Source organism: Macaca thibetana, chromosome 20 (genome assembly GCF_024542745.1).
Source record: "Macaca thibetana thibetana isolate TM-01 chromosome 20, ASM2454274v1, whole genome shotgun sequence".
Classification (NCBI taxonomy): Eukaryota; Metazoa; Chordata; class Mammalia; order Primates; family Cercopithecidae; genus Macaca; species Macaca thibetana.
The window spans coordinates 28198593-28211283 of NC_065597.1; the positions used below are offsets into that span (position 1 = coordinate 28198593).

Below are 12691 nucleotides of genomic sequence, written 5' to 3' on the forward strand. Positions count from 1 at the left end.
GATGTATTTTTGCCAGTGGCCTGCCATGTCTGAAGCTGTTTCTAAGGACAGCAGAGAAGGGCCTGCTTCATTCTTAGGCAAAAAGAATTAAAAAAAAAAAAAAAAAAGAAAGAAAAAAGAAAAAATAGGGCAGTCAGATGATAAATTTTGTTTTTCTGGTCCCCAGTGAGCCAGAGGCCAAACACAGCACACGTCGCCTCTGAAAACAGGAGGATGGACCAGCCTAAGAAGGTAAATGGGCCCTGGGCAGGATGCCAAAGGCGCAGGCACAGTTTAGAGGAAGGAGGAAAAGGGCAAAAGGCCCAGTGAGAAGGGAAGTCGGGTTGCAGGGTTGGGAAAAGCCAGGGGCACATGACAGAGTTTAATCTTGATTGCTGGCACTCAAGAGGAATAAAAGATGGCGCAGTCGAAACTGGCCAGGCAGCTGGATGATTCTGGAACTTGGAAGGCATAATGAGTGAGGTTTTGGATAGAGTCTAGCGGCGTCCCTGGTTCAAGCACCGATTGGTCCCCAACCATGTCCACATCCTTGTGAAACTGTGGGGCAGGGCAAGGCAAGCCAGCTCAGGCTCTGCCCCAGTGGGAGAGGCAGGCACAGAGACAGATATACAAAACAATGTGTGGTTAAGCATTTGGAGGCTGGAAATGAGCTCTCCTGGGCGGGATGAGGGCAGATTCCTGCGGTTTCTGGGCTAAGATGAACCTACAGGTAGCTGCAAATCTGAGATGTGCCCAGGTGTTCTACGCTGACGGCCTCCTTGTCTCCTGCAGAATCCAGGTGGGCATGTTTAACCTGCTCCCAACGCAGGGTCTGTCTATGAACCATCTCTCAGTGCTTTTCAAGTCCTACAATTGAAAGATGAAGAGCCAGTGTGTGGTCTGGAGGGAGCCTGGCACCCTCTCTCCAGCTGCAAGGTGGGGTGTAGGGCTTAGAGGGAAGTCAGGAGATGGCTCTGCTGGGGATGCTCAGGCTGTGGCCTCAGCAGCTCTTGGCAGGGATGTTTGGATGGCTTAGTACTGTTTGAACCTTTTGCCCATTTCCATTAGAAACAGGGACTTCAAGTCTACTTTGGTGCGTGAATTTCATGCCAATCCACCCTGGCATTTCTTTTCATCTCCTGGCACAAGCTTGGCCTGTTTTGTATCCAGACAGGCACGTGTGAGGGCCTGTTTCCTTTGGTGTGAAACTGGGGACACGTGAGGAGAGGGGGGACCAGATTCTAGGCTGTTCCTGTCCTGGCATCGCAGGATTGAAGAGAAAGTGAATCTCACTCACTAGCCAGCAAAGCAGAGGGTTTCAGAGGCATGTGACCGGGGTGCCAGTCCCAATTCCACCATGCTGTGTGACCCTGGACCTATGACTTCCCTTCCCTATGCCCCAGTCTCCTCACCCCTAAACTTGTGGGTACAGCACAACCTTCCTCATGGGCTTCTGGGAAAGATTTGACGAGTTGGCACCTGCAAAGTATAGGTCCTGTGTGTGCTTCACACTGAATGGGTGTGCTGTGTGTTTAATGTCTACACATGCTGTGTGTGTTTATACCACTGTTATTCTGCATCCCAATGCAATGTACTTTACCAGCACTGGCTCAGTTCACCCTCCCTGCACACTGTCAAGTTGGCTCTGCTTTACAGAAGGGGAAACTGAGGCTCAGAGAGGTAAACAAGCAAGCCAAAAGCCACACAGCTAGTAAATGGCTGTGCGATGTCAGTCTGCTGTGTCAAGCTGTGGCAGCGGCCCTGCCCCCATGTCATCCCCACAGAGGAGCAGCCATCATCACTGGCCTTCTCCTCTGATCTGTGTTCACCCTGCTTCCTGGTTCCCAAGATGTGTTCCAGGGGACTTTCCTAAGTCACTGGGTCATTGAAGAGAAGAAAAACATCCAGCTGGACACCTCCCACTCCCACTCCCGGCCCACTTGACATGCACACACAGGCGCATACACAGAAGCACACAGGTGAACTCACGCATGCACAAACGCACACACGCATGCACACTCACACACATGCTCACACACAGGTTGTACATACCTATATAACTACGCACATGTACACACACATATACAATCTAACAAATACAGACTCATGCACATTCACATACGTACACACTCACACCCGCATATGTATGGTGCATACTCGGAATACCTCCTGGAGGATTTCAGCTCCGCCAAGAAAACCCTACGTCTCTCTTTTGGTCTGGTTGGCCCCGTGATCCTTCTCCCTCAGACTCTGTGCGTGACCTCAACACAGTGGCCCTCCCTGCCACCCTGCAGTGCGCCCTGCAGTGCGGACAGGCGGCAGGAGAACCTCTTCAACCACTGGAAAGAGGAAGGGGCAACACGCGTACACAGTCACCTACAGCATGCCAGAGCCCATGCCTGCGCCCAAATCTCTATTTATTTAACAACCCCCATTGTACAGAGCAGAGAACTGAGGGGTCGTGTGCTAAGAAGTCCACCCAAGGCTCACACAACTGGCAAGGGATGGAACAGGACTGAGACCCAGGTATGTGGGACCAAGGCACCGAGCTAGGCCCCACATCTCCAGTGAGCAAGACAGACCTGGCTCCTGCCCTTGGGAGGGAGCACCAGGGTTCCGGGGGGGTGTTGGGCGCAGACAGGAGCAGTGGACGGAAAAATCAATAAAATCAATGGCAAACTCCTGCGCTGGGGAGCTTGGATGGAGAAGCACGGCACAGCACCTGCTCTAGAGAGGAAAGAGAGGCCTCTGAGGATGACACTGTGGCCATGGCCATACAGATGAGCCCAAAACGCATTTGAAGCAGAAGGGACAGCATGTGCCCCAGTCCTAAGGAACCCACATTTAACTCACCCACTGGCCTGCATGTCCCCAGTCAGGCAGTGCCTTACTGGCAACCTCTCAGTCTGTGTGGGACCTAATAGTCCCTCTTGAACTGTGCAAGGATGCAATTCAACAGACACTGCCCTTTAAACTTCTCCAAATCAGCCCTCCTCCACTCTCCAGGTATTAAAACATGCCAGGAGCCAAGAAGCCCCCTGCCCCGCCCCCAACATTCCTTCGGGACAGTTTTGCTGACACAGCATTCCTCTGGGCCAGGGTGAAGGCCCAAAGTCCCAACCAATGATGATTTCCTGTTAACCCTTGGACCACGAGCCCTGGAATATCCCCCAGGGAATCTGGAGGCCTCCTTCTTGCATTTATTTACAATGCATGGCCCTCTTCCTTGCCAAGAGGAAGCCCAGTTTTATTTACATTTCAGTGTCCCAGAGGGTGGAGGGGACCACCGGGGTACCTTTGTCCCCAGGCTGACTCTGGGCTGCTGCTTGCAAATGAGGAAGCTGTAAACGGCCCAGAAGTCAGAGACTTCTAGAATTTTGAAGCTGGAAGCGGTGCCATTTCACAGATGGGAAATGAGAGGTCTGGAGATGCCTGGATTGGACCAGGGCCTGAGCCATATCATCCGGGAGGACCCAGGGATCCTGGCCTTGTCCTGCCGTGGACCGTCCCCATCAGCAGACCTGCGACGTGTACCAGACGTTTGCCTCGCACGGCTACTCACCCTGGTGGTCAAGAGTAGGGCCTGGAGCCCGACGTCCTGGGTCTGAATCCTGTTTGGCCCCTTTGGATGAAAACGTAACACTCAATGCGACTTCTTTCCTGTCTGTGAAATGGGGCAGATCCCCACAGTTAACCCTAAGCGCGTTGCACCGCAGGTCCTTCTGCTTGTTAAATAAATACAATGTATCTCTACACATGTACAATAAAGACACGGAAACAATCAATCCCCTGCTGCAGCTCCTGCTGAAGAGAACGAAATCAGGACCCAGAGACGTTGAGTCACTGGCCTTGGGACACACAGGACCCTTTCTACCTCTGCTGGTGACCCAGTGACCCCTGTCGGTGGTGGGAAGGGGCAGAGCAGGCCCCAGACTATCCGCAGGATGATGCATTCACTAACGGGTTCCAGGAGACGGGGACGGCGCCTCTTTCCTCTCTCCCAAATTAGAACGCGGGGCCGTGAATGGTGTCCCCAACTCAGGCCTGTTCGGGACTGTAAATGGCTTTCTCGCTTGGTCCCCCCTTTTGAGGGGATCGGACCACCCCGAAAGAACCCGGCAGGGTGCCTGCATCTAGGCTGGGGCTGCCCTTACTGCAGCCCTGGGGTGGGGGCTTCCTCCGCTCCAGGGGCGACCGCCGCGTCCTTACCTGGCTCCTCCCGCGTCCTGCTTGACCTTTACTTAAAGACCAGCTCCAGCCGCTGATGGGTTTCGGCGGGTCCCCCAGGAGACCCTTCAGACGGCTTGAGCCGGGCGCGCTGGAGAGAGCCCCTAATTGGGGCAATGAATCATCGCGCGCGGCTCGGGCTGGACACAAAATAGATAGAGGAGCCGGCCGCTATTGTGCGCAGTTTGGGACGCGGGGGGAGGCAGCGGCGGGCGGGAGGGAGGCAGGCTTGGAGGAGGAGGGCGGGGGGAGGGAGCGCGCGGGGAGGGATTCCCCCGCCCGCCGCGCGCCCCTCCGCCCTCCGCCCCTCCCCGCCCCCCCCCCCCGCCGCCGCCCCGCCCCCTCCTCCCCAATTAAATGACCCCACGCCTTGGCAGGCGCCGGAGCTCGCACATGCGGCTGCCGCTCCAGCCGCTCCGGCCTCGCCGCCGCCGCAGCCGCCGCCGCCGCCGCCGCTGCGTTCCGGGCGCGCTCGCCGCGGCGCCGCCTCGGCCCCCGCGCTGCCGCCGGGGGGGCTCGGCAGGCCCGGGGGGGCGCCGCTGCGAGGGGCCGTGCGCCCGCGCCCGCGCCCGCGCCGGCCGCCCGCCGCCAAACTTTGCGGCGCGCACACATGCTCCAAGTTGGGCGCGGCGGCGGCGGCGGCGGGGCGGGCGCTGAGGGCGGCCCGGGGCGCGCGGGGGCCCGGGCGGGCGGCGCGGCGCGGCCATGAGCGGGCGGCCGGCCCCGGTCTCCCGCAAGCAGCGGCTCATGGCAGCCGTAGGCGAGCGGGCGGCGGGCGGCGCGCCACTCTCCTGCTTCATCTGCGGCGGCGGCATCGGGCGCGGCAAGGAGCTGAAGCTGCAGGTGAAGCAGCCGGCGGCGGGCGCGGGGACCCCGGCGCAGCCCTTCTTCCCGTTCCTGCAGCAGCAGGAGCCGGCGCCCGGCGCGCGCGAGCTGTCCCCGGCCGACGGCTGCGTGCTGGTGTGCGCAGTGTGCCGATGCTTCCTGGGCGAGCAGTGGGCCGCCTTCGAGCGCGCCCGCACGCCGGTGGACAAGCGCATGTACTGGCTTAAGCGGCCCCACCAGTGCGACGCGGGCGCGGGCGGCCGCCGTGGCGGCGCCGGGGCCCCCCGCGAGTGGAACGTCGCCTACGCGCTGGGCAGCGCCGGCGGCGACGACGACGAGGACGACGGTGGCGGCCCCCGGCTCCGCGGGGCCGCTGAGGAGACGCGAGACTCTGACCTGTCGGAGCTGTCGGACACGGACCCACTTTCCGAGCCCGACCCGCCCGCGCGGGACGCCGCCAGCCCCCACCAGGACGGGGCCCCGGGGCCAGGGCCTCGCGGGGGGCGCGGCCAGGAGTGGAGGCCAACTCCGGGACCCGCTCTGGGACAGGGCGCAGAGGCCCCGGCGCAGGGGCGCGCGGAGCACGAGGGGCTCCCCGCGAAGGCCCACACAGATGGGGAGCCTAAGGCCGGGGTTAGGCGCCGGCGGAAGGGGGTTGGGAGGCACTGGGTTCCCGAGGCCCGGGCCAGCGTCCTGAGGGGCATTCAGGATCCTTGGCAAGGCCCTCCTGTCCAAGAGGCTTCTGCAGACGGCATGAAAGGGCCTCCCTCTGGCAGAGCCTCTAAGCCCCTGGAGAGCAGGCCGCTGAGGGAGACCCTCCGCGGCTTCTGCACATCCGAGGACAGTGACATCAATATCACCAGTGGGGAAGAGGACCACAAGGAGCAGCCTTTCCCAGGCGTCTGCAACCCCAAAGAGAAGGAGAACAGTGGCCGTGTCCCCCGGGCTCTCCCGGACAGCCGGGCGGCACCACCAGAGGGCCTTTGCTGCTACATCTGCGGGTCCCCGCTGTCCCCGGCCTCGCACCACCAGGTCCACGTGCAGAAGCAGGAGAAGCTGGCGCAGGCCCCGTTCTTCCCCTTCCTGTGGCTGCACAGCCCGCCCGCAGGGGCACAGCCCATCAGCGAGGGCGGCAGCACCCTGGTGTGCGCCAGCTGCTTCTCCTCCCTCACGCAGCAGTGGCAGAGCTTCGAGCTGGCCAACGTGCCGGTGCTGCAGCGACTCTATGTGGTGCCCCTGGACAGCCACGCCCCCGGCATGGCCTCCAAGGGCAGGAGGCTCCCCAGAGAAGAGGGCCTGCCCTCCGGGGCCCTGCGAGAGGCCTGCTACCTCTGTGGGGAGGACTGTACCCCAGATGCCCGGGCGGTCCCCTCCAGGATCCTCAATGGCAACGCGAGGAGCGCCATGCATTTCCCCTTCCTCAGCCTCCTTCCCTGCCCGCCCAACGCCCAGGGCCCCAACAAGCGCTGTGAGGTCCGCAGCTGCCCCAAGTGCTTCAGCGTCCTGGAGGATGTCTGGGCCCTGTACAGGGCCTGCCAGAACGAGGAGCTCATCACCTCCGTGCAGGGCTTCCTGGGCAGGTACCACCAGGCCTTCTCCGCCTCCGACCCTGCCCTCTCCGAGCTGCCCGCCTCAGCCCAGGGTGGTCCCGTGTCCATCTGCTACATCTGTGGGGCTGAGCTGGGCCCCGGGAAGGAGTTCCAGCTCAACGTGAACCCTGCCAGCCGCTTGGGCGAGAAGGAGCCCTTCTTCCCCTTCCTGACCGTGTACCCGCCTGCCCCTCGTGCCAGGCCTGTGGACTCCACCGGCCTGGTGGCCACCTGTGTGCTCTGCTACCATGACCTGCTGGCCCAGTGGCTGCAGCATGAGGCCCGCAGCACCCACCACGCTGTCAGCGCCTGGTCCCGGCAGTACCAGGTGGAGACGTTCGTGTGCTTCTTTTGCCAGCAGGAGAAGAAACGGTGTCTGGGCCTGAAGTCCGTGCGGGTGGCCCGGCTGCCCCTGTTCCTATACACCCTGCGAGCAAGCCACAGCCTGTTGGTGGATGACGGACAGCAGCTGATCATCGGCGCTTGCGTGGAGTGTGGGACCCTGGTGTGTGCAGGTCAAGGGGTCAGCCGCCAGGGACCCATGAACTGGAGCTCCCCAGTGGCAGCAGCGACGAAGGTAAGCAGCAGTTTTCATCTCAGACGCTTCCTCCAAAATCCATCCAGGGAAGGGAGAGATGTTTTTCTCTTCCTCAGAAAAACTCTGAAGTATGAGTTTTCACTGGTTCTGTGTGGAGTGGTCCAGGAGAGGGACGCCCCCAAGTCACTGGGCTGGTGCTTGGTGGGTACATTGGCCTGGCTGACCTTGGAGGCATGGGGCAGGGGTCAGAGGAGTGGGGATCAGGAGTGGTCTTAGGGAAGAACAGGGCACTGCTGAGAACAGCAGGCACGGGCCTGAACTTGGGTGTGTTTGCAGTGGGATCTATCAAACAGAGGAAGTTCGGGGCATGTCTGTCATCCGCCAGATAACGTTGGTAATTAGTCCAGCCGCGCGGGTCACAGAGAGGTCTCTGTGCTCACCCGGTTTGAAACACATCAGAGGTGGAAGTTCCTCTCCATTCTAGCTCCCGTGTGGCTTGGCTTTTCCAGAGTTTTCCAGCTACGTTCACACTGTTCCTTTGAGACTGTGCTTGCTTTGTGGCTGAGGGAAACAGGATTCCAGACGTGCGGGTGTGGAATTCGAGGGACAGTGGCCTAAACAGGCTTTTCCCCCAGCGGGAAGAGAGCCTTTCTTCTCTGCAAGTCAGCTGTGCAGGAGGCAGACGGGAGGCCTGGCGCTCTCCCTGTTTATAAGGCGCCTGCCTTCCCGCTGCCCGCCCGCGAGGAGCCAGACGGGGCTCAGTTAATTTGGGATCCGGCTTTGCAAGGGCCCAAGCAGGAACTGCCCCCAGTGGGTCTGGGGAGGTAGATGTAGGCGTCTGTGAGTGGCAGTCACCAACCTGGCCACCGGGGCATGGATCCTCATTTCTGCCAAAGACAGTCAGTGTGACTTGTTTTAATCAAACGCCTGTAGTGGCAGCTGCTGGCCATGTGTGGGCAGAGGGACGTGTGGATGGGAAAGGTGGCACTATCCTGTTCAGAAAGGGTCATCCCACCCTTTGAAAGCTTCCTGATCCTGCTTCCCACCTGCATGTGTGGGGCCCGTAGGTGGGATATCTGGGGGACATGTTCACGTATAGTAGCTGCACCCAGGAAGTGGGCTCTGCTGTGATTTGCCCACCTCTCCCCCGATACGCGGCCCCCACTCAGACTTCCTTTTCTGCCGATGACAGCTTTGGACTTTCAAGTTGTCTTTGTGGCTTTGGTGGGATGACCTCTCATTTTAACTGGACGAGCACAGCGTCTCCTGTCACAGATGCTGAAGCTCTCCTCTACGGCATGTAGCAATGCAGCCTGTGGGAATCAGAAGAGCTACAGTTCCCGAAAGGGCTGAAACTGGGAGAAAAGACCAAGTTTCGGAGCATGACCCTAGTTCATTTGTTCCTTACCATGGCGCTGCGAGGCCTTCTCATCTCATTTTATGGATGAGTCCACCAAGACTCAGAGAAGTCAGACAACACTCAGTCAGTAGGCATCTGAGGCGGGTTGCGAAAGTCTGCCCTTTCTCTTGCTAGCTAAGTACCTGCGAGTTAGTTTCTTATCCTGGTGGAATGTCAGTTTCCTTGGTTGAGAAGTGGAAACGTACCGCCTGCTTTGTAGGGACATGGTGAGAGTTCAATGGGTTGGGAGAAATGTAAGTTCCCCCAGAGGATCAGGTGCTTGACATATAGTGGGACCCTCATGTCCTCCACGCTGATACATAGGAGCAAATTCTTCTTGGATGTGGGTTGGTTCTGTGTGCGAGATGCTGACTTGCAGGCTGGGTGCTAGTTTCCAGGGGCAGTCAGAACTCTCTGCAGGATCTCAAACACAGGGTTTTACGCAGAACATCCAAACTCTGATGCATTTTCTCATGTGGATTCGCTCACGTGTCAGCAGTTGATGGGATGCTGCCCTTCGGCCTTGACCGATAAGAACTCCAGGAAACAAGAAGCCACTGTTTCCCAGGGAGCTGGGAAGAGGGAGTGGAGAGTAGTCTGGTGTGGACAGGAATGCAGGCTGGTGTCTGCCCAGAAGGGGTGAGCATGGGTTTAGCAAGGTTTCATGTGGCATGGATGTGTGCTCTGTTCCCTAGAACAAGTTAGTGCGTTCGCCCCTTACTATGGCCCTTGAGGCCCTCTTGTCTCGTTTTATAGATGAGTTAACCAAGACTCCGAGAAGTCAGACAACACACAGCCAGTGGGTATCTGAGGCCGGTTTTGAACCTGCTTCTGCTCCCTAGGTCCTCTTCCATCAACTGCCTGGAGGAGGTGGAGCTTGAGTGAAGCCTCGGAAAAGAGGTAGGATTTGTTGGAATGAGGCAGGCAAACAGGCCCAGAAGCAGGGGTGACCTGTTCAGCCTCCGTGGGCAGGAGGTGCCTGTTGGGGATAAGAGGAAATAAGGTTGGAGTGAACTCCAGGCCTTGAAATCAGGAGTAGGAGGTTGGATTTGAAGTTGAAGGCTCAGGGGAGCAATAACAATTTCTTGAAAGAAAGTGGAACGGACTGAGAAGAGATCCGCTCAGGGCCCAGCTGTGGCAGCAATCCAGGTGGGTGGTGAGGCCGTTGGGGCAAAGGGGGCAGCTCTGCTGGTCTCAGGCTCCCCTGGACAGAGGGAAAGGAGAAGCCTCAGCTCTCAGAGCCCAGGGAGGTGCGATTGACAGCTGGGAGAAAGCCGGAAATGCAGCCTTCTGGCCTTCCGTCCTCCCTCCCCCTCCTTCCCATTCATTCAACAAATATTTATGGAGCGCCGACTCTGAGCCAGGCGCGGTTCCAGATGCTGGGGATCTGGTGGCAAGCACAGAGCCTCCAGTGTCATGGGGGAGGGGGACACACACGAGGAGTGGAGGGAAGGAGCCACTTCCAGCAGAGCTAAGTGCCGAGAAACAGCAGAGCAGATTAAACTTAGGATCCAGTGCCAGGGTGGGCGTGGGCAGCGAAGGTGGCGTTTGCAGGAGCTGGGAATGAGAACTGGGGCTCCGGAGCTGGGAATGAGAGCTGGGGTTCCGGGCAGGGGAGAAGCCTGCGAGCCCCCTGGGGAGGGGGAGAGGGTGGAGGGACTGTCCCCAAGCCGGTTTCCTAATGCCAGCCCCCAAGATCTTGATGCTCACGTGCATCTTCCCATCTGTATTTTGGGGGGCGGTTTGAGAATTTAGGTGCGATGAGTAGGGCACTGGAAGTTAGCTGCAGGGAAGCCACTCAGCTGGGGACGTGGCATGTCCCAGAACCATGGTCTGTGCTGCTTCCTGTGACTCCTCAGTTGTTCCCTATGATGTGTTCATGCATTAGTGAATCAGCTTTAAAACACAAGAGGAAACATGAAAAAAATAAAGAGAAGAAAATAAAGGAGGAGGGTGTCCCCTGCACCTTCTGCTTTGGATAGGGTTTGCACTTCTCCCTCCAGCTGGGCCCTGGGTCCCCAGAGAGCACCACGTTCTGCAGGCACGTGACTCGTGCCTTGTGCTTCACCAGGGCTGTGCCCGAGGTGGCCTGGGGAGGGCTGAAGCCTGCTCTTCTGGGCCGGGCACCTCTGCCCCAAGGACTGACACTTCCCTGCAAGCCTCCCAAGGAGGCTCTGTGAAACCCTGGCAAGACCCCGGGGTTGCCTTAAGACAAGCCTGGCTTGAATCTTCATGCTGCTGGGAGTCAGCTGTGTGATCCTGGGTGAGACTGTGGCCCTGTCTGGGCCTCAGTAGCTGCACCTGAGAACTGGGGATGTTCTTCCCTCTGGGAGGTTTGTCCTGGAGCCCAGTAAGCCGAGCGCCTGGCTCGCAGCGGAGGTGCAGATGCATTGACGCCCCCTTCCCTGCCCCCCACACCCCGTGAAGTGCTGCTGGCGTGACACTGGATTTCTGAGGTTGGAGCCTCTGCCTGCTGCCTTTCTGCTTGGACGGGGAACGGCTGTCCCTCCCTTCAGAGCTAGACACAAGGCTGGCCAGAATGCTGGGGGTGGCATTTGGGGATGCGATAATATGGGTGATGTCTTTTTGGAGTGCTTCCCACCCTCCAGGAGGCGTGCACACTTCACCTGTATTCACATGTCCTGAAGCCTCGCCGCAGCCCAGTTTCAGGAGGTGCTACTGTTCCCTTTTCGTAGATAAGGAAATAAGTCCAGAGAGGTTAAGCCGCTTGTCCAAGGTCACTCAGCTAGTAACCCCAGGACCAGCATCGGGCCTAAGGGTCCAGCTTTTGAGTCTGCTCCAGCCTCTACTTGGTCTTGCCTTTTTGTTTGTTTGTTTTGTTTTGAAACAGGGTCTCACTCTGTTGCCCAGGCTGGAGTGCAGTGGTACAATATCCGCTCACTGCAGCCTGCACCTTCTGAGCTCAAGCGAACCTCTCCCCGCAGTCTTCTGAGTAGCTGGGACCATAGGTGTGCGCCACCACGCCAAGCTCATTTTTTGATGTTTTGTAGAGACTCTGTTGCCCTGGCTGGTCTTGAACGCCTAAGCTCAAGTGATCCTCCCACCTTGGCCTCCCCAAATCCTGCCTTTCTGTCCCCGTGGGTCTCCAGTTGTGGAGGTGGCCATGACCTGGAGGTGGGGCAGTGGCTCTTAATTTCCTGTGTGTGCCACCCCTCCTCGCCGCAGCCTCTGGAACATCTCAGGGGCAGGAGTTAGCTTGCGTGGGGCAGAGGCCCTGAGACGCCCCACTTGGCTGCCTTGGCTGCACCCCCGAGTTTCTTTGCTCGGTGAGCAGTGGTGCCCCGTGCCTTGGCCTCCCCAGCGTGGCCCATCTGTTGAGGTCTTAGCCGGCACCTTCCTTCTGTTGCTGGGAGAGCTCCCATCAAAGATGGGTCTGCTGCATGATGGATTGGCTCTCCCTGCAAGCCAGTTGGCGGGCGGGCCGCCCTTCCCGCTTCCAGGACTCTGTCCGGAGAGCATTCTGGTTAATGGCCCATGCAGCTGTTTACCTAACCATACCCCAGCCTCTCACTATGGGGATGCCCCGGCCAGGCCCCCCGAGTGTGGCCTCCGAGCCCAGAACAGGTGTTGTTGCCGCAGCCACCTTTCTTCTCTGCAGGGACATCTGAGGTCTGCGGAGAGCGTCTGTCGTCACCCGCCCATCAGGCCACGTGCACATCTGTTTCCCATGCTTCCTGGCTATCTGCGCCCACACAGTTCCCTGGTCCTCAGGGGGCCTGGCTGCCCCTCCTCCCCAGGCCCAGGCTCTTGGAACACCTGGTCAGGACTGATTGGAAGGGGGGACCTTCTGGAAGGTGCCACAGGAGGCAGCCTGGCTGGGGCTGGCGCTGGCACCCTCTCCTTGGCAGCAACTGGAAAGTGGCCAGGCCCTTCTCAAGCTCGGAGGCGTGAGCTTTCCAGATGTGCCCCTCCTGAACCTGGAGGCAGTCGGAGAAAACCAGGGGAAGGAGGAAGTGAAGGCGAAAGGTCTTCAAAACTCGGCCTACCCTGGAAGCAGGAGGGGGAAGGGGTGAGCCTGGAGGAGCCAGGGTCTGCCAAGCTTCCTGGTTCCTCCTCTGCTTAGATCTCTCGAGATCTCACCCTTGTGAGGTTAACTCTGCTGGGAGTGTCTTT

At 59.1% G+C, this 12691-nt stretch overlaps 1 protein-coding gene across 3 annotated transcripts in view; it reads left to right on the forward strand.

Annotated features, from left to right (window-relative positions):
- The first annotated feature begins 5703 nt into the window (after positions 1 to 5703).
- The window catches only part of GSE1 (Gse1 coiled-coil protein), a 504030-nt gene continuing 497042 nt past the window's right edge, over positions 5704 to 12691 (forward strand). For 2 of the 3 annotated variants that reach the window (XM_050773596.1, XM_050773597.1), the window contains exon 1: positions 5704 to 7197. In XM_050773596.1, the coding sequence (XP_050629553.1) occupies positions 5785 to 7197 (1413 nt within the window). In that variant the 5' untranslated portion in view covers positions 5704 to 5784. The remainder of the gene's footprint in view (positions 7198 to 12691) is intronic. The other variant, XM_050773598.1, reaches the window with a different exon arrangement.